Source organism: Helianthus annuus, chromosome 1, assembly GCF_002127325.2.
Source record: "Helianthus annuus cultivar XRQ/B chromosome 1, HanXRQr2.0-SUNRISE, whole genome shotgun sequence".
NCBI lineage: Eukaryota > Viridiplantae > Streptophyta > Magnoliopsida > Asterales > Asteraceae > Helianthus > Helianthus annuus.
The window spans coordinates 109,322,408-109,346,242 of NC_035433.2; the positions used below are offsets into that span (position 1 = coordinate 109,322,408).

The window sequence follows — 23,835 nt, forward strand, 5'->3', positions numbered from 1 at the left end:
ACGGGGGCATGCTGAACTGGACACGGCCCCGTGTCTAGAAGCTGTCTTATGGAGTTTCTTCAATTTCTAAGGAACTTATTGATATCGGGTGGTTCCTTACTAGTTGGAACAACCCCAAAGTGCCTAAGATACCTTAATTGTCCTAGACTAAGGCGAGAACGCAAGAGGTTGTTGGTGAGGGTAATTCCTATTTTTATTCTAGGTGGACAAGTCCAACCCTTTCCCAGGCTCTCGTTAAAGAAGGTATATGCCGAATCGCTCAGGTCTATGTATGCACCGAACGAAGTCGATGGGGAGTCCTTCACGGCACAATCGGCGCAGGGACGACTATCGTCCAAATCTTCGCTAGAACTGAAGGTATTTTTGGGAGCAACGAGGTTGTTGGAATGCGACCCCAACATTTATTCATGGTCGTCGTCTTGGGATGGATTAATGAAATCCTTCCTAAGCTCTTTTAACCAATTTAAAATTAGATTTTCTAGTTGAAATAACTCGTCAAGGAGCATTTCTCCTAGAATATCTGGCTGGGCGCATTCGAGGGAGAGATAGTGATTATTTTTACTTTCGCCCCTCTTAAGGCTATAGGGAGACGGTGGGTCCATATAGTGGGGCTTATAATTTAGAAAGTAACATTCTAATTCTTTATGTTTGCCTCCACATAATTAACACAACGTACCATAAAAGTGCCGAAAGTAAAAAGAATTACCATCACTCATGTTTGTGTCAGAAATTACCAACCGTCGGGATCTAACGGTTCTGTTTTCAGTAACTGAATCTTGGGCACGAGGGCGTGTTGAGTGAGCACGGCCCCGTGTTCAGCTTACTTTCTGACTTAAAACAAGATTGTCAGTTCCAATGATTGAGCACGGGGGCGTGTTCAGCAGGCACGGCCCGTGCTGAGCTCTGCAGAAGCTGAAAAACTAAGAAAATCCTAAAAAATTAAAAAGAAAATAAAAAAATGATTAGGCCGTTGATTCCTAAATTTCTTAAAATCCTTGTGTCCCCGGCAACGGCGCCAAAAACTTGATGTGCGTGAAGTGTATTATAATTTGGATGTATATTTTAAGCCCTTTTTACACTTTTTAGCCAAGTTTTAAATTTATAAAACACGATATTTACTAACACTAAACACACATATGGGCAAGTGCACCAATAGTAAGGGTGTTCAAAAAACTCGTGGCTCGCAACTCGCTCGAAACTCGCTCAAAAAAAGTTCGAAGAAAGCTCGGCTCGAAATTGGCTCGGTTTTTAACGAGCCAGCTCGGCTCGGCTCGGTTTGTAAACGAGCCAAGCTCGAGCTTGGTCAGGCTCGGCTCGTGAGCTCGCGAGCTGGCTCGATAAGGTTTACATCCTTCATTCTTTTTTGTCCCACATCGTTTAGAAAACAAAAACTAAGGGAGTTTTTCCCCTTTAAAAGAAAGTAAAGACAATGTACAAAGTGAATTAACTATTTATACTTGCATATTTAGCCATATGGTTAAATTAAATGGCAATTATGACCCTTAGTCTATGAAAAAATTCATTTTAAGGGCTTTTTAAGTAATAAATTTTACGGTTTTTTGTTAGTTCGAGCTAGATCGAGCCGAGCCGAGCTAGCTCGAATTCTAATCGAGTCGAGCTCGAGCCTCAAATCTCAGCTCGATTTGAAATTCGAGCTCGAGCCGAGCCAGCTCGAATCGAGTTCGAGCCGAGCTCGAGCTGGGTCTAGCTCGGCTCGACTCGGCTCGTTTACAGCCCTAACCAATAGTGGACGTAGTATAGTGTTGGTAAGATACCCGAGGTCGTCCAAGGACACAAGAGCTTTTAGTACCGGTTTATCTTCAACGTCTAATCAAATCAAAATGTTAGAAAAAGATTTTAAACTAAGAAAATAAAACTAACTAAATGCTGAAAAATAAAATAAAAATAAAAACAGATAGACAAGATGAATCACTTGGATCCGACTCGTGTATTAGTATAACTTTTGATTATTTTCGCACTTTTGCACTTGTTTAAGAGGTTTTGAGATCAAGGAATCTTGGAGTTTTAAATTATTTTTATGGTTTTTATTCTAGTTTTAAGCACAAATAATTTAAAACAAAGTTATATAACTTACTTTGAGTAAGATCCCTTGGATAACAACCTTACAAACTTCACACCAAAGGCTGGAATCATGGAGTTTCCAAGCTTTAGTGGAGGAGATGTTATGAAAAATTGAAAGAGAAGGCAATGAATAGAAGTGGAAAAGACAAGAGGGTTCTTTGGAACCTTCTTTTAGAACTTACCTAGGATAGTATGAGTGAAGATCCCAGGAATCTCTGTCTTTTGAAGTGGTAAAAAATGAGCAGGAATCAGGCTGCATTTAAAGAAAACGACAGCGCACTGGACACGGCCCCGTGTTGGTTGGACCCGGCCCCGTGTGTAGTTAGAATCCTGACACATTTTGTCCGTATTCTGACGAAATCAGCAGAGAATCTTTTAGGTGGGCACGGGGGCATGCTGAACTGGACACGGCCCCGTGTCTAGAAGCTGTCTTATGGAGTTTCTTCAATTTCTAAGGAACTTATTGATATCGGGTGGTTCCTTACTAGTTGGAACAACCCCAAAGTGCCTAAGATACCTTAATTGTCCTAGACTAAGGCGAGAACGCAAGAGGTTGTTGGTGAGGGTAATTCCTATTTTTATTCTAGGTGGACAAGTCCAACCCTTTCCCAGGCTCTCGTTAAAGAAGGTATATGCCGAATCGCTCAGGTCTATGTATGCACCGAACGAAGTCGATGGGGAGTCCTTCACGGCACAATCGACGCAGGGACGACTATCGTCCAAATCTTCGCTAGAACTGAAGGTATTTTTGGGAGCAACGAGGTTGTTGGAATGCGACCCCAACATTTATTCATGGTCGTCGTCTTGGGATGGATTAATGAAATCCTTCCTAAGCTCTTTTAACCAATTTAAAATTAGATTTTCTAGTTGAAATAACTCGTCAAGGAGCATTTCTCCTAGAATATCTGGCTGGGCGCATTCGAGGGAGAGATAGTGATTATTTTTACTTTCGCCCCTCTTAAGGCTATAGGGAGACGGTGGGTCCATATAGTGGGGCTTATAATTTAGAAAGTAACATTCTAATTCTTTATGTTTGCCTCCACATAATTAACACAACGTACCATAAAAGTGCCGAAAGTAAAAAGAATTACCATCACTCATGTTTGTGTCAGAAATTACCAACCGTCGGGATCTAACGGTTCTGTTTTCAGTAACTGAATCTTGGGCACGAGGGCGTGTTGAGTGAGCACGGCCCCGTGTTCAGCTTACTTTCTGACTTAAAACAAGATTGTCAGTTCCAATGATTGAGCACGGGGGCGTGTTCAGCAGGCACGGCCCGTGCTGAGCTCTGCAGAAGCTGAAAAACTAAGAAAATCCTAAAAAATTAAAAAGAAAATAAAAAAATGATTAGGCCGTTGATTCCTAAATTTCTTAAAATCCTTGTGTCCCCGGCAACGGCGCCAAAAACTTGATATGCGTGAAGTGTATTATAATTTGGATGTATATTTTAAGCCCTTTTTACACTTTTTAGCCAAGTTTTAAATTTATAAAACACGATATTTACTAACACTAAACACACATATGGGCAAGTGCACCAATAGTAAGGGTGTTCAAAAAACTCGTGGCTCGCAACTCGCTCGAAACTCGCTCAAAAAAAGTTCGAAGAAAGCTCGGCTCGAAATTGGCTCGGTTTTTAACGAGCCAGCTCGGCTCGGCTCGGTTTGTAAACGAGCCAAGCTCGAGCTTGGTCAGGCTCGGCTCGTGAGCTCGCGAGCTGGCTCGATAAGGTTTACATCCTTCATTCTTTTTTGTCCCACATCGTTTAGAAAACAAAAACTAAGGGAGTTTTTCCCCTTTAAAAGAAGGTAAAGACAATGTACAAAGTGAATTAACTATTTATACTTGCATATTTAGCCATATGGTTAAATTAAATGGCAATTATGACCCTTAGTCTATGAAAAAATTCATTTTAAGGGCTTTTTAAGTAATAAATTTTACGGTTTTTTGTTAGTTCGAGCTAGATCGAGCCGAGCCGAGCTAGCTCGAATTCTAATCGAGTCGAGCTCGAGCCTCAAATCTCAGCTCGATTTGAAATTCGAGCTCGAGCCGAGCCAGCTCGAATCGAGTTCGAGCCGAGCTCGAGCTGGGTCTAGCTCGGCTCGACTCGGCTCGTTTACAGCCCTAACCAATAGTGGACGTAGTATAGTGTTGGTAAGATACCCGAGGTCGTCCAAGGACACAAGAGCTTTTAGTACCGGTTTATCTTCAACGTCTAATCAAATCAAAATGTTAGAAAAAGATTTTAAACTAAGAAAATAAAACTAACTAAATGCTGAAAAATAAAATAAAAATAAAAACAGATAGACAAGATGAATCACTTGGATCCGACTCGTGTATTAGTATAACTTTTGATTATTTTCGCACTTTTGCACTTGTTTAAGAGATTATCTTAGTTATTGTAGTAGGCCCCTCTTTTGAAGGCGACGTTACCCTCAACCCAGTAGTTGAGTCAGCAAGGATACAATCCTAAATGGTCGGATTATTGAAAGATAATGAATTAAGTTATTAATGCAAATTATGGTAGGCCCCTCTTTTGGAGGTGACGTTACCCTCGACTAAGTAGTCTGAGTCAGCAGGGATACAGTCCTAAATAACCGGGTTATAGTATTAATAGTAGTTTACTTATGAGGGGGTCAAAGAGTTTGGACCCCCGGCATCCAATACCTTTGGGTATTGAAGGAGGTCCTACTAAATTTGACCCAGGTCCCTTGCAGGACCTCTAAACGCTGAACAAGGGCAAGACCCTTACCAAACCGTTCCCTTAACCCCCGACCAGGTAGCCAACATACCTCCATATAGACCGTGGAGATATGAATGGTGAAAATCTTTTATTTTATATAGACAGTAAAATAATGCCAAGACACCACGGCCTTGATTGTCAAGAACTCTTACGATCAATCTTGGATCCCGAGACGACTCACACACTCTATGATGGATAATGGATGATGGTGTTGTGATGGTGGTGGGTGGTGGATGAAGTGTGAGAGAGGTGGTGTGCCAAGGGATGAGTTGCAATGAAGCCAAGCACTCCTATTTATAGGCTGAACAGAGGCCTGGGCACGGCCCCGTGTCCGCTGGGCACGGCCCCGTGCCTGTCTGACACTATCTCTCCTCATTAATTGTAATTCGCAATTACAATTAATGCGCCTACAGTACTTTGGGCACGCCCCCGTGTTCACTGGGCACGACCCAGTGGTGAGCCATAGAAGCTTCTACAGGTTTGTCTTTTCTGCTGCTTCTTGGGCACGGCCCCGTGCTCGCTGAGCACGGGGCGTGTTCAGTCTTCTGCGTTCTCTGTTTTGCTTGGGAGTATGCTGTTGAGGGGTCGGGCAATCCACTTTTGTTCCTTTTCTTGTATTTATGCTAGATTTAGCTGTCTTTTTGCTTCTTTTGTTAATTTGAGCTCATTTAATCCTGAAAACATAAAAGGAAGACAAAAACACTCTTTTTCCAACATTAGTACTTAAAAAGGGTTAGTTTTATGCCTCATTTGATGTAATTTATATGTTGCATTTTACACACATCAAAAAATATAATTCTTCTACGAATCAAGGTGTTTGGATGAGAAGGGAAGGGAGTGTGTGCGATGTGTTTTAACTCGTGTTATGTGCCGCCCGCGTTGCGGGATGCTAAACCGAATATTTCTTAGTTTAATAACATGTAAGCTTGTATTTAAGTTACTTATACATGCTACTTATAACACGATCTCAATAATAGATACATCGAGTCAACCGATTAAACCAAAACACTACCATAGTTTTGCTAAAAAAAACTAAAACGATGGCAACATGTAATTTAGAGCTGGGGCAAAACAATAATTTGTCAGAACCATTTAGCGAGTGCTAGGCAGCTGTTTGACACGAATAAAAACTACAATGAGTCAACCAAGTAAAATAAAACACTACCATAGTTTTGCCAAAAAAAAAAAAAAAAACAATAGCAAGATTGCAATTTTGAACTGGGGTAAAATCATAAATTTGAAATTAAGGCAAAATCATATTTTGAACCATGGTTGTAAAAGTCCCGCCTAGGCTCCGAGTACTCCCCGAGTACTCGCTACAAGGTAGGCTGCCGAGGCACGAGTACTGGTCTCCTAGGCCAATTACTCCCCGAGTAATCTCCGCCTAAGCAGAGTACTCCCGAATCCGACTAGGGAGCGCCTAGCGACTTTTGCAACCATGTTTGAACTTAGGGCAAAACCATAATTTTATTTTAAACTAGGGGTAAAATCGTAATTTTTAACTGAGAGCAAATTGTAGTTTTGAGCTGGGTGTAAAACCAAAATTTTATTTTGAACTGAGGGAGAAGTTGTAATTTTAAACTGGGAATAAAATCGTAATTTAGATAGCTGGGAGCAAAATCATAATTTTATCTTGAACTGGGGAGAAATCATCAAATACAGGAATACACTAGTAATTGTACTCGCGCGCGTTGCGGCGCGGGTACATCGCAAATGTTGAACAGATTAGTCCAAGCGTTTTGTGATGCGTTAACCATATGAAAACGTATGTTTCGACGTATTCGATTGAATTCAATGTAACTTATATAAGCATTGCGATTCGATCAAAACGTAAAGTAAATTAAATTTATACCGTACATTCATAACGTATTATATGCGACCCGACTAACTTGAATTTATACCGTCAAGTCAAAATGTATTATATGCGATCTGATTCATACGTAGGAAACGTCAAAAATAAAGCACGAAAGCGTACACCAAATTTTTCATCAAAACGTAGACAAACTCAACTTTATACGAAAAATGTATACCAAATTTATGTCGAAATGTAGAACATTACGAATATTGTACAGACTATGCGACATGAGTATGTATAACTTATTATTATTATATTTGACCCGACTCGTTTTCAAATAAAATGTACTTCGAAACGTAAATCAACTCGAATTTATACCAACACGTACATAAAAAAGCACGCAACAACTTTTTATTTTAATTAACGAACTTTAATCAGATTATATATACTCTCGATGGGGTTAAAGTGATATTTTATAAATTTTATAAAAGTTAAAAGGTTGAAAGTTACATTTCCTTTAACTTAAGAGCTAAGAGGTGTGAAAATAAGATTTAACAAAGTTGAGGGTCAAAAAAGAAAAAAAACCAAAGTTTAGGGTCAAAAACAAAAGTACCACCGACCTTTCAAAATAAGATTATATAAATGTGTTACATGGCTAGGTTGAGAGCAAAAACTTGATTTATTTGTAACTATTAAAACAATATGAAATTTTACAAGGAAAAGAATCAATAAATAAAAAAAATCAAAGCTTAGTGAAACAAAAAGGCTCAGGTTTTTCACATCTTTTTCATGTTTTTCCTTTCATACAATAAATAAATATATAGGGTCATAAAATCTTGGTATACCCAAAGAGTTAAATAGTAAGTTGATTTTTAACAAAAGTCAAAATCAAATGGACACAAACAAACACACCCATTGATTCCAATCTAAACAACAATACCTTCTAAAGTAGTCTATATTGTCTTCTACTTCATTTCTACAAAGAATGAGTATATAATACTTGTATCTATATTCAAGTATACAAAGTTTCAGGCCTTTGTCTTCCTTCTTTCATCCACTGCCTATTCAACAATAAAGAATACTATCCCATTAATAACTCTCCTTTTTTTTACCAAATACCGGTATAAAATTGTTAAAAGATGTTAAAAGATGTCAAAAGTTGAAAGACATGAACTTAAAGGTACCTTGCTTTGGAACATTCTCATAGTGAGCACAAACGTGTCACGCATTCTACAAAAAAGAAACAAAAAAACTAATTACTACGTCAAACTAGGGTGACAATTTCTGAGATGACAAGAAAATAATCATGTTTTGGGTAATAATTGAACACGTTTAATTGTTTCGTATAATTAAACAGATCAACTTGCCAACTCGTTTAACCCATTTATTACAACCCGCCTAGGTTCACTCGTTTAAATAAATGGGTTAAACGGGTCGTGTTTGGGTTACCCAATTTTAAGTGTGTTGGGGTTGAGTTTGAGTTGATATCTTTGACATGAATAAATATGTAGCTCATGTTTGGGTTCAATAGTTCAACCCGGCAACCTGGCACGTTTGACACCCCTATAAAAACGCTATACTAATTCGTTTTAAACTTGCATAAAGAATTTGTTGTTTGTAGCAATGTTTTAAAATCCGGTTGTTATACCGTACCGGATTGAGCTCAGAAACGGTTTAACCGGGTGTATCTAGGGGTTCAACCGGGTGTACCAGGCGGTTTAACCAGTTCTACCGGACGGTTCAACCGGTACTACCGGTTTTTAAAACATTGGTTTGTAGTAGGTTGTCATAAATATTATTACGGGTGACAAACTTGGCATTAAAATTAATATATTTAACTTTTTCGCATTTGAAAAGTATTTTGCTACCCTAAGTGTCAAAGTGAACCTCTTTGTATGGAACAAGAAAGTCAAGGAACAAGAAAGTCAAACAAAAGTCAACAAGAATACAAAGTCAATATATTACCTAACATCATGGAACGTAAAAGGATGTGAAGAACCATTCAAACGGGTCAACACGAATTGTGAAGTAAGCCCTGAAGGGATCTTGATCTGCAATATCATCACAAGAGAGATGACAATACACTAATTTTTAGATTTTACCCATTTGACCGGTTTCAGATAAAATTTAAAATTTTATCCATTTGACCCGTTAGAGATCAAACATAATCCAAATTGACCCATTTATAGAAAGGGTCAAAATGCCACCACTGCTATATAAACACATGAAAAAAAATTACATACCGACAAAACACTGGAATATTTCTCATCGATGAAAATATTTTGCGTCCGATTGATTTTAATTTGGTAATTTGAACGTCTCAAAGTGAACGTTGTTAGCTCCCAAGTCTCAGGAGAATCCATCTGCAAAAGTAACAGCCTCATGTGATGCACTTAAACATACCAAAAGAAACTTGTACCACAAGTAAACCGACCACAAAACACTAATAAAAATGAATTTAGTATAGAGTTCACGTACCAGCAGCGAAACGCTGAATGATGCTTGACCAGCTGCCATATATTTGTCGATTTCTTCTTGCATTTCGGGATCTACAGAATATTATATTTCAAGAAACAAGGATTTGAGAAAACAGAAAATTTTACTTTTCAACAACTTGTTACTTCACTTGCAGGTTAAAGACGGAATTTGAAACTACCGATTTTTTTTAACGGTTGAATTAATTACATGGATTTGAACATAGCTAACAGATTAAACTTACCACACGTTATTTTGTTCTGCTCATTGGCGAAGAGTCGCACTATTTCGCCCTGAAAACACAATACAAGTTATGTTGGCGGAATTGCGGAAACGCTCTACCATATTTTATTCCGCGCTAAAAGAATGTAAAGTTGGGCTAATTATTAAAACTAGTGGGTCACCACCCGCACTCTGCAGCGGGTTCGAAACGTAGATAAAAATAAGCAAATTACGGGAGTTTGAGGAGCTGAAGTTGTTTATTACTAAAGTTGAGGGGCTAAAGTTGTTTTAGTTAAGGGGCTAAACATGTCATTATTAAAGTTGAGGGGCTAAAGTTGTTTATTATCAAAGTTGAGGGGCTAAAGTTCTTTGATGTTGACAAAAAATAGCATATCTATAGTACATATAATATAAATGTTCAAGATTAGAAATTCAAGAATCGATTATGAACATAGATTATTCATAGAAATTTCATCATTTGTTACAGAACTGAAGCAACAACAGTTTCGATAAAAATAATAATGATAATAACCATAAAAATCACTACAAACAGTGTATAGAGGATGTTCTACCTGTCGACCTTGGTCATCCATTGGTATGCATTCAACGGCAATAAGTTTATCGACATCATCGGCTGTAACTACATACTCTGGATTTGTGGCTCCTGCATCATACAGAAACTTGTGGATCAAGAAAACATATATCGTTGTGGCATTTCAAGAATTACCATTTCACCCCTTATTACCAAACAACTATAACAGACTAAGTTGGGAACGGGTCAACATGGTTCAGACTGAAGCGAGTCATTTTTTAGTACGGATCAAAGTGTTTGCGTTGGGATGGTTGACCCGTAAACACATTTGTGTCCATATCTTTTTTGAAAGGAAAATTGGATTTTGAATTTTTGATAATCTCAAGTTCTCAATTTTACATATTTGGCGACAACAGTCCCAACTAATGAAATGTTTTGTAACAATCCCAACTTTTAACCTGTGTTCCTTCAGTGATCCCATACTAACTAAAAGTTAACCCAGTTAGTTTTTGCTGTCGTGGACTGCCACATAAGCACTAGCAGTCCACGTCATCAAAACTTTGCCACGTAAGTAGTCCACATCATCGAAACTTTGACTTATTTGCCACATAAGCAGTCCACATTAGCAAAACGTTGACTTTTTTGCCACATACGGGGTTGGAAAATAGGTTAAAAGTAGGGACTATCACAAAACATTTAATAAAATCAGTTTAGTAGTAAAAAATCTTACCCTCAATGTACTCCCTAGTGCCGTCTTGAAGGTGACGAACCCACTGAAATAGAAGTGTCATATATCGATCTTGTCACAATTTAAAAAATTTAAAAAAAAATACTTTAGCTGAATATTTCGAAGCTTCCGTACCTGAAACATGCAAAGTGAGGTCCCACGCACAGGAAATCCGCAGCCTAAAAGTTTACCGCCTGGTTTCGCATCCCCGATTATTTGGAAGCCTTCGATTCCCGGGCCATCTGAGATTTGAAAAAAATAGCATATTAGCATCTATAACAAGTAAATAAAATACATACCATGTAATTATTTACAGGTGGCAAAATTTAACGGATCAAAACAGGTAACTTTTTTTTTATACATGCTGACCTGTCAACACTTTGTCCGCCCTTATCTCTTTAAATGTTGCAAAACATAAGATGCAACCCAAATGAAAGTAGAAAAGATTTTGAGAGCTATACCGTTGAAATAATTATCTAAAATAATTGTCAATAGAGAATAGTGGTCAATAGCGACAAGCTACCTATATGCTACGTAGCGACAAAATAGCGCCCGCTATTTCATTTTTAACGATATAGTAGAGAATACATGTTATAAGACGAAACCTGAGGTATCGAGCAGTGGAGATGAGAAAACAATGAAAAAAAATGAAAAATAAAAACAAAAACGAAAATGTCGATATTGATCGCTATATGCTATATAGCGACATATGACCTATATGCTACGTAGCGCGCTATTGACAACTATGTTATCGAATTCTTTAGCAAAACAAATTAGGAGGAGGTATTGAACATTTGAAAACACTTTGCGCAACTCTATTGACATGTTTGGACTAGTCCATCCTAAAAAAAGGATAATAGCCCAGCAGAAATCAATTTATTTTTAGCTAAGTTTTTTATTTAACCCGTTAACCGTAGATACAACCCCAAATGTAAGTAATTATGTTGGTTACCTTCGGCAGCGAAAGAATCATCCTCATAATTAACGGAAGGTGGTTGAAAGTAATTATTGTCAGCCCCATCTTGAAATCTATTATTCACCCTATTGTTGTCATAGACATGTTCCATGTTCTGACTGAAAAAAAAAAATGAAATTCAACGAAAAATTTATGTAGAAATTAGGGATGAGCAATTAGGTACCAGTACCAGAATATGGCGATACCGAACCGGTGCGGCACCGTACCGATCAAATTTCGGTACCAATTTGGACCCAATCTGGCGTGTTTCGGGGTTGATACATTCGATTCGGTACGGTACCGACTTTTTGCCTTCAAATATTGTACCGTACCGATAGAATTTCGGTACCAATTTGGTACCCATATTTGGCGTTTTTTGGGATTGGTACTTTCATTCCGATGCAGTACGGTACGTTATTTTACCGACTTTTTACTTTTACATACTGTATCGTACTGTACCGTAGCGATCGAATTTCGGTAACGGTACCGGTACCCATTTTTGGCGAATTTCGGGATTGGTACTCTCGGTTCGGTACCAATCTCATCCCTAGTTGAAATTCGTTAATACAAAAGTAAAGTACCGAATTATGGAATAAAGAAAATAAGAAACTGGGGATAAGTTTGAGATTATTTATACTAACCTAACAGGCCTTGATTCAAACGTTTGACGGTTATCATTTTCTTGTGATTGATTTATTTGACCATTGAGCGGTGTTGTGTATTTAGAAACATCATAATTTGATTCCAATTGTCTGCCACCTGTAGAATTGTTATAGGGTGAAGGCGAAAACCGCTGCTGATCCTAAAATAACACAAATAACGACCAACACAATAACCACGTTAGAACGATTATTAAACAACTGCAACAATTAAATTTGGAAAATGTGTTGACACAACGATCGTACTTGTGATGATCTAATCTTCTGCTGCATTTCGTCGTGTAAGTGCTGTAAGAAAGAAGAAATTTGAATTAAGATATAAAGAAAGATAAAATAGTCAACTATTTGACTACATGTGAAACATTTTAGAACGTTTAATGAAGACAAATAAAGGAATCTTCAAGGAAGAAAACAAAATGGGTCAACAGGTAATTATAATATTATATACCTTTATGCTATCGGAAAGAGCTGCGGCATTTGTGACACGAGGCAAAATGCCGTATTCAGCCAATAGCCCAACCAAAGATGACATGAAGATATACCTCTCATCTTCAGTAACCTATTATACAAAAAAAAAAAAAAATCATGCAAAGCTATTTAAATTTGGTGTAGAACAAGACTTCAAATAGATCACACTCTAACAATGAAAATTTTGATATATTTATAAATCGTCAGATGTGGTATTTGATGAGTTATGTAGTTTTAGTGGTCCTAAATCAAATAGCGGTGAAGGGCAGATATTTGAGATATAGGTTATCGTGGTGGGATATCGGTAATTTTATATCATGCAGTATTCATATATGCACATATATAAAACGTAAAACATATATGATATTAATAGTAATATCAAAAGTCAAAAGTCAAAAGTGCCAATATTTGAAACATGATATAATCGTAAGCCATGAAATCTTCCTCCGAGCCGACATCAACCAAGGCACCTAAAATAACAGTCCATATCAGTCAAATAGTGGTCCATAGCGCCGATAATAGCGGTTCCACTATTCTGGACCGCTATTTTGGAAGGCCTGATAACCGCTATCCCACCGCTGTTGACTGCTTAGTTGATGAATTAACGTATTTTTCTAATAATTAGATGACTTGGGTGAAAAAAAAATGTTTGTTTTTGGATATTAATTCGATAAATTTGTTTGTATGTGAAAATTAAATGAAAAATAAAAAGAGGATCAGAATAATAGTCGTATGTTTAATTCTTAAGGAAATAAGGATCAGAATAAATATAACGATAAAGAGACCATTTAAAAGGGGCTCCTATTATATATCTAGGCAAAAGATCAAATACAAATAATCTTAACATACTAAACATACAAATTGAAGGAAAACCCAAAAAGACAAGGTGGCATTTTTGTAATTACCACCAACTATCAAAGTTACAACCAAAAATACCTAAAAAAACACAAATTTTTTTTTTAACATTTTTATTAAAAAATCGCTACATTTCGTTAGCAAAAAAAAAAAAAAAAAATTTTTTTTTTTGGCTGCTACTAAAAGTAGCGATTTTTTAATAAAAAATGTTAAAAAAATAAAATAAAATAATTTGTGTGTTTTTTATTTTTTTTAGATTTTTTTAGGTTTTTTGGGGGTTTAGTTTTTAGCATTTTAGCTTGGGTGGGGGGGGGGGGGGGGGGTTAAGTTTTTTTAGGTTTTTGGGGGGTTGGGGGGGGGGTTAGGTTTTTTTAGGTTTTTGGGGGGTGGGGGGGGGGTAGGTTTTTTTTAGGTTTTTGGGTGGGGGGGGGGGGTGGGGGGGTGGGGGGTTTAGGTTTTTTTTGGGGTGGGGGGAGTGGTTAGGTTTTTTTAGGTATATTTGTAGAGTAACTTTGATAGTTATTGATAATTACAAAAATGCCACCTTGTCTTTTTGAGTTTTCCTTCAATTTGTATGTTTAGTATGTTAAGATTATTTGTACAAGAACTTTACCCTATATATCTATATATACTTCAAATAAAACAAATACCAAATCTAACGAGGATGGTGATTTACCTTCAACTCATGGGCTAAACTCAGATTTTCATCAAGAACACCTTTTCTACGAGCCAGTTCATTAGCAGCAGACTCAATGGCTTCATTTTGTTTTTCATCTAGAGCCTGTAACCCGATCAAACGATTCTCCGTCATACAACGTAATTCATTTGTCTATAGGTGGCAAGATAGGCGGGTCTGGCAGTTTGAAATGGGTCATTTTTAGTATGGTCAACATGGGCCAGGTACAATAGGTTGACCCACAAACACTTTTTTATCCAAATCTAATTCTTCATATAAATATATAATGATTAGTGCGTTAACTACGATGATTGAAAAACAATGAGTACAGTACAAGAATGGTCTTTGTGGTTAACTAAGATTTTGGATTTGGTCCCTAGTTTTTCAAAAGTACACGGATGGTCCCTGTGGTTTGCACTTTGTAATACATTTAGTCCCTAGCTAACAAATCTAATGGTTTCAGCAGGTCCAAGTTAGAGACTAAATGCATTACAAAGTGCAAAACACATGGACCATCCATGTACTTTTGGCAAAAGTTGGGGACTAAATGTGTTACATAATGCAAACCACAGGGACCATCCGCATGGTTTTAAAAAACGTTTGAGGCGTGCGCCTCGAGACGAAATGACCAAAAAACAAATCTGAGGCGCGCCTCATGGTGTTTTTAATGTATATGCGCCTCAGAGGAGCTGAGGCGCTAAGAAAGCTGTGCCTCAGGTGCGCCTCAGGGGATTTTGATAGTTGTTTTTGATGTTTTTGACTTTTTGTGTCAATTTCAAGCATTTCATGTCTTTTTTAAGTGTGTTTTTGATGAATCTGATGATGAAATTAGTTAGTATTATTATTTTTATAATATATATAATTTTTATATTTATTTATTAATACTGCCTCGGCCTTGCGCCTCGTTTCGCCTCGAGGCTTACGCCTCGTGAGGCGAAGGGAAAACGCCTCGAAACACGTTTACGTTCTTTAGACCTTGACCATCCGTGTACTTTTCGAAAGCTAGGGACCAAATCCAAAATGTTGGTCAACCACAGGGACCATCCATGTACTTTACTAAAAAAAAATAGTATAAAAGAAATGTAAGATGGTAAAAGACTTGATTGATATTAACGCATTACAATATATAGAGAAGGGATGTAAACCCTAGATACCTAACGGCCCGTGGGCTCATAATATAAACCTAATAAAAATATAGTCCAATAAGAAACACCAGCGAAAGATAACATATGTTGACAGGTTGTAGGACAAACCAGTCGTAGCTCAGAGAACTTCTTTTCCAACGTGTATTTTTCGTTCAATAATTGCCGTTCCTGATATGATCAAATCCGAAGTTATAAAATATTTATTTCTATACATGAAATCAAACAACAAACAAACCAATGGCAAACAAGTAGAACAAAACATACCCTGACACTTGCTAAGGTAATTTGTTGTCTAAGATACTGGATTTCCTCCTTTTGAGCTTTCAAGCGTGCAAGGTGTTCCTATGAAATTAGCAATTACAGAAAATGTATGAGAAAAATAAGGGGTGCAAACGAGCCAAGCTACTCAAGTCGGCTCGAAACGAGCTCAAGCCCGAGCCTAAAAATAAGTTTGTTTAGTAAACGAGCCTGAGCCTAAGCTCGGGCCTGATACCGAGCTTCACTTATCGAGCTCAAGCCGCCTCGCGAGCCTAAACGAGCCCGTTAGTTATATAATTTTTAATTAATATATTTAAGTTATAATAATTATTAGTTATCAAATTGTGAATATATAACTAAATTATATACAAAATAATATTATAATTAATATAAATAATTGATAAATAATAAACGAGCCGAGCTCAAGCTTGAAAATCTACCTACAAACCAAGCGGAACTCGAGCTTTCATAAGTTAAACAAGCTTGAGCTCGGCCCGGGTCGCTTCAGGTTGTGTTTTAGCTCAAACAATTCAAACGAGTAAAATAAAAAAAAAAAAGCTTAAAGTGTCCAAAGTATATTTTTGATGAATATAACCTCTTAAATCATCTTCTTCAAAAATTAGATTATTACTGAAGAAACACAATTTTTGTAATCATATTTGGCACACTAATTAATAATTATTATGTTTGAGGTCAACCCAACCCTTTTTGACAGCTATAAACAGCCATGTAGTATACCTGTTCTTCCGAAGAATACGCAGTATTATCATTTACCGTTTGAGGATTAAGCCTGTTGAATAAAAACATTGGTTACAAATTAGGCATATAAGCATATACTTTGTATATGTCATTATAAATTATTATTATTACCCGCTTGTTGGATCAGAGGTTCGTGTCCGATTACCGATGGAGCTATTATTCATCAGGTTTCTATCAGAAGACATTGCGTCGGGATTTTCAAATCCTCTAGAAGACCACATTTAGTTGTTGAATACACGAATCCCATTTTATCCGTATATATTATCATGATCCATTGAGAGTGGGTCGATTTCAAGACCTAACAATGGTTGAGTAGATCAGTGACGTATTCTCAAACGTGCATGGAAATTGCAAAGGAAATAGAAGTGGTAAAATGGGCGGGTTGGTAATGGGTCAAAAGTCAAAACGGGTGGTTTTTGTCGGTATGGGTCGAAACTTAAAACACGTCAAATCTCTAGTCATTAACTCTAATTAAGAAAACAAGCTATTTTATTTGCAAATGGCAATACCACAAACATATTAACCGTTGCAAAACTAAGAAAAAATGGCCGCCTATGCAAACTAGTAGTACAATCTCTAATCCTGAAACCGAACGACAAACCAAACGAGTCTTACCAAAAGACAACAAAACATGCATGTTGACTTTAGGAAGCAACCCAATGTCCTAATCAATAATTCCACATTTCCAGCACAAAAGGTTTCAAATTTCCGGACTGCAAAACCTTTTTTTTTGTAAAAGTCAACCCATAAGTTCAACAAACAGCACACAAGAAATCAAACCAAAATCTAGTAATCCATCTTTATGTAAATTGCCCAAATTATTGGAATGAAATATATTACTCATCTAAAAAAAAATCTTTAATAAATTCCCTTGAAGCTACTCACTTCCATTCAAAACATATTTCCATAAACCAAAGTTTTTTTTTATTTTTTTATTTTTTATTTTTATATGAACATCTATTACATTTCACTGCAGCATATATACTAACTCGTTACCAAATTATTCCCCAAATCTGTACAAAACATACATGAAACTTCAAGATATATGGCACCCAATAAAATTGGCAGGTAAATAAACATACCCTCTAACTAATTAATCAAATCTTGATAAAATAAAACTAGGAAAAGGGAATTTATAAACAAAATTTAAAGCAGAGTTGAAAATAACATAAATACAAGAACTTGATTCGTTTACCTTCAAAAACCCAAATGTGAAAGTGGCAGATCTGTTGATTATCAAATGAAAAGGAGTAGGGTTTATGAAGTTTTAAAGAAAAATTGGAATTTTGGGAAGATTTTTGCTCCAAATTTGTTGATTTGGGGGGCTGGAGTCAAGAGGGGTATATGCATAAACAAAGTGAAAAATGAGAAACAAAATTATTATATACTTCTGGCATGGATAGGAGAGGAGAGAAGGAAGCAGGAAAGAGAATGGGATTATTATTATTTTTTTTTTCTTATGTTTTTGAAAAATCTTTTTTTGTTAGAAAAATAGTCTTCGATATTAGAAATTAATGTTTTTTATATTATTTTACTAGGTTAGAGTCTCGTGTATTACACTACACATATTAAATAAAGAAGATATCTTACTTAAGTAAAAAATATCAACCTCACGCTTTCGTTATTAAAATTTTGTCATTTTTATAATAAAATTTTAATTGACCGTTATTTTGTTTCTATTTTTCTAAATTTAAAAGTTTTGATTCTCATTTTCCTTTTATATCTTTTATGATCTAACATATTTAGTATTATAAAAATAAGACAGTTTTATTAATTCAATTTGTATAATATACGGAGTTTAGCACATATTTCGTTAATAGTTTTCAATTAAATATCATGTTTTGTTTTCTGTTTAAAGAATTTTAAATTTTATACTTTTTTTAAAATAATCACAAAATTTTTATACTCTAAAGTTTAACAACTTTATTTTTAGGTTTTTTTCTTTCGGTTGCTATACCGAATATTGATACCGTAATGAACCAAATTAATATCAATTGAAACTGAATTTCGACCACATCAGGCGGGGGATTCCGATAGTTATTACTTTAAATTACAAATTTGTAATTGTTAATAACTAAAAAAAATCAAACGCATCCCATTAGTTTATTCTATATAAAACTTAGTTATTATTTTATTTATCTTAAATTGCAACCATAAACTAACATATAATTTAATTATTATATAAAGTTAATATAAATTCAAAAGTATATGTTTGTTATTCTCCTACTTTCGGTAATATATTTAGCAATTTGGTATCTTACTTTTAATAAACGATTCGAAAATTACTTTTGAATTAAACTTTATCAAAACAAATTTGTCTGTCAGAATTTAGATTTATAGTGATAACTATATTTTATATGGCTTAAAAAACATATTTTCCATATATTAGCAAGCAAAAAGTTAATTGTGTGTATATGCTACTATTCAACTTTTTATTACTTTGTGTACAATCAGGTTAAGCTCTATTGTACTACTTTAATTTTCATCAGCTAAACTTTTTATGATTTTATTTTTCTTCTTTTACAAAATAACCTTTATGGTTTAGTTTGAATTTTGACCCTAAAAATTGATATCATCTCATTACTTTAGTCCCTGTAGTTTACCTTAATTACGTATATGCTTACGGGTCAGGCGTAACGCACGGGTTCTCAGTACTATTATTATCTAGGATAAAGTATTTTTACTTTTTAACGATAATGTTTTACATGTTTGGTCAAAATTTTGCGAGTTAGTTGCAACTTGTTTGTGTGTAGTTCAACGTTTTTACATCTATTTTTTGTAGTTTAATGACCCGTTGCAGTGCGCGAGTCCTAGGTCGACTTAATTATTATTTTCTATTTTTTATCCGTCAATTTTTTTCCGAGTTAACACGCCGCAACGCGCGTGTGTGACTAAACGTTTTTACGTCAAGTTTTTGTTTGGTTTAATAGTCCCGCCGTAACGCGCGGGTCATAAATACCAGTGAAGTAAATTTGAAAGCTAAGGTGTTGTTTGTTTTTTAAGAGGTAAATGTCTGCAGTCTATGGACCACATCTGCAGACATCTATAGAATGAGAGGTGGATCAAACCTCTGCAGTCAGCAAGAAAAAGGTTGTTTGTTTTTTAACGTATGCAGACTTCTAAAATAAACTGATGGTGGTGTACGGACGGTGGTGGTGGGTGGTGGTGGTGTTGGACGGTGATGGTGGGTGGTGAACGGTGGTGGTGGGTGGTGGACGGCGGTGGTGATTGACGGTGGTGGTGGTGGATTGTAGTGGGTGGTGGCCAAGTCTGCACCAAGAAGAGCTCGCGCATACGTTTTTTTTTAATGAAACGTCTTCGGAAAAACAAACAGTCTGCGTGTGGCAATGTCTGCGCGTGGTCTGTACAGTGCAGATAGAAGAGCCTGCGTAGAGCTTTTCAGAAAAAGCAAACAACACCTAAAAGTTGTTCGACCGAAACAAATTTAACTTTATCGTGATTTAGAAGACATGTTAATGTTTACATTGAGTGAGTCGGTCTGACGTTATAGGTTCTGTAGGCCCAATATTTTATTTTACGGTTATTTGAGTATTCGAGTGTTTGAATGAGTCATGGTTATGGACGACAAGGCTTGGTTGTAACAATTGTAGAAATGGTTGTTTGTGACGACGACGGGATGATGGTGCGAAGTATTCACGATACAAACCTACTGGGTGGGGTGTAGGTAGAATGTGCCCAAGTGTCCAACAATCCAACGAATAAGATATGAGAGGCTTTGGTTTCTATATAGTTTTCTATTCTTTTATTCTCTTCTAAATAAAGAGTTGAGTACTTCTAAATAAAGAGTTGAATAAAGAGCGAGAAATGTAATCTATGCTTTCTATAAAAGGAGAAATTCTGATGACATAAGAAAAGCTGTTGTGGCAGCCAGAAAGGCTGTCCAACAATGCTTTTCTTATGTCATTACTGCATCATAAGTCTTAATATATAAAATCATTTAAAATCTATATAAACCTCTGTCATCCAAAACCTCTGCCCATATCTATCCTTTAAAGCCAGCAGAGGTTGGAGGTCCTTTGGGATGCGTATATCTCAGCAGATGTTTTGAAATTGCCGGTAATTTCAAATTCATAATGCCTGGGAATACGTAATTTGCAATTAATGTATGTCACTCACTCACTTCTATCAATCATCTTCTTATATAAAGTTTTTTTTCTCATTTCCCTCTTCATATTTCCACTCTCCTGTTCTCTGCTTTTGTATTTTCAAACCACACTCCCAATGTATATCTCCTTCAAATACCTTATTCTCAATACTCGACATTTGTTCATAAAGGAAAAGAGAAAACCAAAGCTCTCTCTGACCCACTTTCAGAACAAATTTTGGGGATATGCCGTTTGCCTTGATGATGGCAATGTCATATATAATTATGTTTGTTTTTGTTTTTGTTTTTGATTTTGCGTAATTGTTTTTTATCTCAGGTATGACTAAATGATGATTGTGAATGATTTGAGCAGATGATGATGATGATTGTTCTACAGTTGTTCCTACCAAATGCAAGAAACTCTTTGTTTCTGCTGCAACAAACTCTCCGATTACAGATCTTTGTGCTTCACATAATTGTTCCAGCATCATTGTTCCAACATCGTTGAAAGTATTATTTTTTTTTGTAATTTTGAAATTTTAAATTTTGAACTGATCTACTCTAATTCTCGCTTTATATTTCAGTCTAATCACAGTTGTTTGAAATTCATACAATTATCTGCGGGTTATTTTAGGTTTGTGGATTTTTTTAAACTGTTGATAATGTTGCTAAATTTTATTTTAAACTGTTGATATATTTCAGTTCTGTTTTCTTCGAGCGACCAGTGGTAGAAGCATTTGTGGAGCCATAATTGTTTTAGAATATGTTAATATGGATATCGATAGTATTAAATTAAATACAAAGAAAGATTAAACACTTAATATGAATTAAATACAAAGAAAGATTATTAAATGTACAGTGAAATTAATCTGCGTTATGACTAAATGATGATTATGAATATGATTTGGGCAGATGATGATGTAGAATCTACAGTGGTTCCTACTAAACACAAGAAAGTATATGCTTCTACTGTAAGATAAGATTTTATTTAATAAGATATATAAGTAAATTCAGTTTGTTTTTTTCATGCCTTTTTTGTATTAAAAGATGCATAAATTTTGGAATTTTGATGTATAAAATGTATACATATAAGATGCATACACTTCTGCAGACTCCGATGATTTAAAGTATCTCTTTATCAAGCAAGTTGAGGATTAAGTATATGAGGATAGGGCTACTCTTCAAGAGTTGAAGAGGTGTTTTGATGGACTGCATCTTGGTCTGTTCACGAGAGACCAGGTTTCCAGAAACCTGATGGCGATGCCTTCAACTTCCGTGGAGTTCATGGCGATGCTCAAAGATATACATCGAGAGGTTCAGTACTCGATGGAGTTGAAGCTAAAATTTCTTAATTTTTGCTGTTAGATTCTTGAATTTCTTAGTGTTGTTGTTAGATTTTAAAGTTTCGTTGTTCAGTACTCGATGTAATTGTTGATCTTTTAATGTCATAAATAAATTTTAATCCTATTAATCTTTATGGAGCATTTTATTTTTACTAATTTTAGGGTGCATAAGTATTATTATGTAATTTTTAATATCATCTGAGTATTGCAGATCGATATTGATGTAGATGTGAAATTGTCTCTTAGTTTGATTTAGATTATGTTGATGTTGAATTGTGCTTGAACAATTTTTTGAAGAATTACAAAGAATCAATTTTTGTTACTATATAGATTTGTGAAAGTTAAAGTTTGCCAAAAGAGAACATCTGCTCGAAATCATAGTCTGTTGATGATGGAAGCATAATAATGTATTCAAAACATCAAAAGTCCATTCTTAAAAAATAGCTAAAAAGTCTGTTGATATCTATCTATTTTTTAAACCTCTGTTTGGCTAAAAAGTCATCCACTGCTGAAGGGTGTTGTCTGTTCTCATAAGTTCTGTTTAATCTAACGACTGTTGACTTGCCACTGTTGCCAACATCTGTTGTTGCCTAACAGAGGTTCCCAACATCCGCGTCCGCTGAAGTGGTAGAAGTATGTGTTTACGATGTAGAGTACTGTTGGTCTTTAAATGAAAAGATTTTTTTATTATTTTTTGAGTGAATTGCAAATTTTATCCTTTATCTTTATATCCTTTTGCAGGTGGTGTCCTTTGTGTTTAAAATTGATAAGTTTTATACTTTATGTTTTAAAATCCTACACGTTTTGTCCTTTAACCCTAACCAAGTTATTTTTTTGTTAAATCAGGTTACACAAGGGTAATATAGACTTTTCACCCATTTATATAAAATATTTTAACAAATAATACAAAATAAAATTAAAATACTAAAAATATATAGAAAAACCATTTTCTCTCTCGATAGCTCCACCCTGCTCTCTCTATACACCTCTTTCCACAGCCAACATCAACCGCACCTACTGCACCTGCCACCACCCACCCTAGACCACCTGCCACCGCCATCGTCCACCCCACACCACCTGAAAACCTCCAGCGACCACAACCACCCTTCAACGCCTTAATCATTCACGTCACGAGCTAGCCATCTTCCTCACCATTTAAGTAACCCCAAATCCAAAATCCCCATACATGATTTTTTGGGCTTTTATCTCAACAAATTAGGGTTTTATCCTCATACAAAATCCCAAATCACAAATCCCCAACTATCTTCCTACCCACCACCCCCTAAAAATCTGATCAGAGCCGGTGCTTACACCTGGTACAACCTTATGCTCCGGTTGTACACCTTGTACGACCTTAGCGCCGGTGGAACAAAATGATGTCTGTAGATAGCTAAGTGGTTAGAAACCTTAGTGAATGATTAGAAACCCTAGAAAAGTGTATAGAATGAAGAAGAATTTGGGTGAACAGAGATTGATGGATGTTTGTCTGCGTTCGAATCAGTTGAGAAGATGTGTTTATTGGCTTTGTTGAGGTACGTTTTTGAAGTTTTTCAGATCACTACTTCTGGATCAGGAATTAGTGAAAGTTGAAGGTTTTTTTTAAGTGACAGTGGTGTTAAAGAAATCACAAAAGCATTAAAGAAATCAGGAATTAAGTATGTGGAGTGCACTATTTAAAGAAACCATAAAATCATTGAATTCTGTTATGAGGATGACTTTGAATGTGAGCCAACGTTGGTGAGTTGAATGGTGTGTGGGGTGGATGGTGGTGGTTGTGTAAGGAGGTTGTGGTGGTTCAAGTACATATGGAGAGAGATGGAGTCGGGAGAGAAAATTGTTCTTTTTAATCTTTGATTTTAATGTGTTTTCATGATAAAATGGTTACTTATTTATATAATTAGTCTCTAAAAGGTAAAATGACAAAATTGTCCTCACGTGAAAGGCACATGATCAGATTTAACTGAAAAAATTAACTGGGTTAGGTCTAAAGGGCATAATGTGTAAGATTTTAAAACATAAAGTATAAAACTTGTCAATTT

At 35.8% G+C, this 23,835-nt stretch overlaps 1 protein-coding gene across 1 annotated transcript; it reads right to left on the bottom strand.

Moving 5' to 3' along the window:
* Positions 1 to 7,424: 7,424 nt before the first annotated feature.
* Positions 7,425 to 17,766, bottom strand: LOC110876191. Its single transcript, XM_022124369.2, has 19 exons — positions 17,544 to 17,766; positions 16,460 to 16,646; positions 16,328 to 16,379; positions 15,596 to 15,673; positions 15,440 to 15,499; positions 14,187 to 14,291; positions 12,636 to 12,746; positions 12,434 to 12,475; positions 12,170 to 12,330; positions 11,526 to 11,647; positions 10,709 to 10,815; positions 10,577 to 10,619; positions 9,887 to 9,978; positions 9,337 to 9,385; positions 9,096 to 9,166; positions 8,861 to 8,980; positions 8,583 to 8,668; positions 7,802 to 7,847; positions 7,425 to 7,678 (listed from the first exon to the last, which is right to left on the bottom strand). Exons 2-19 carry the CDS (start codon positions 16,567 to 16,569, stop codon positions 7,646 to 7,648), a joined length of 1,488 nt encoding a protein of 495 aa, XP_021980061.1. The 5' UTR covers positions 16,570 to 16,646; positions 17,544 to 17,766; the 3' UTR covers positions 7,425 to 7,645.
* Between the last annotated feature and the right edge of the window lie 6,069 nt (positions 17,767 to 23,835).

What these genes read in the sequence shown, in the direction of transcription:
- LOC110876191 (XM_022124369.2), bottom strand. Translation starts at nt 16,569, where the DNA reads ATGTGGTCTTCTAGAGGATTTGAAAATCCCGACGCAATGTCTTCTGAT. An exon ending in TTTGAATCAAGGCCTGTTAG is followed by an intron (nt 11,648 to 12,169) that starts GTTAGTATAAAT and finishes TTTTTTTTTCAG; the next exon opens with TCAGAACATGGAACATGTCT. An exon ending in CATTCAGCGTTTCGCTGCTG is followed by an intron (nt 8,981 to 9,095) that starts GTACGTGAACTC and finishes TTACTTTTGCAG; the next exon opens with ATGGATTCTCCTGAGACTTG.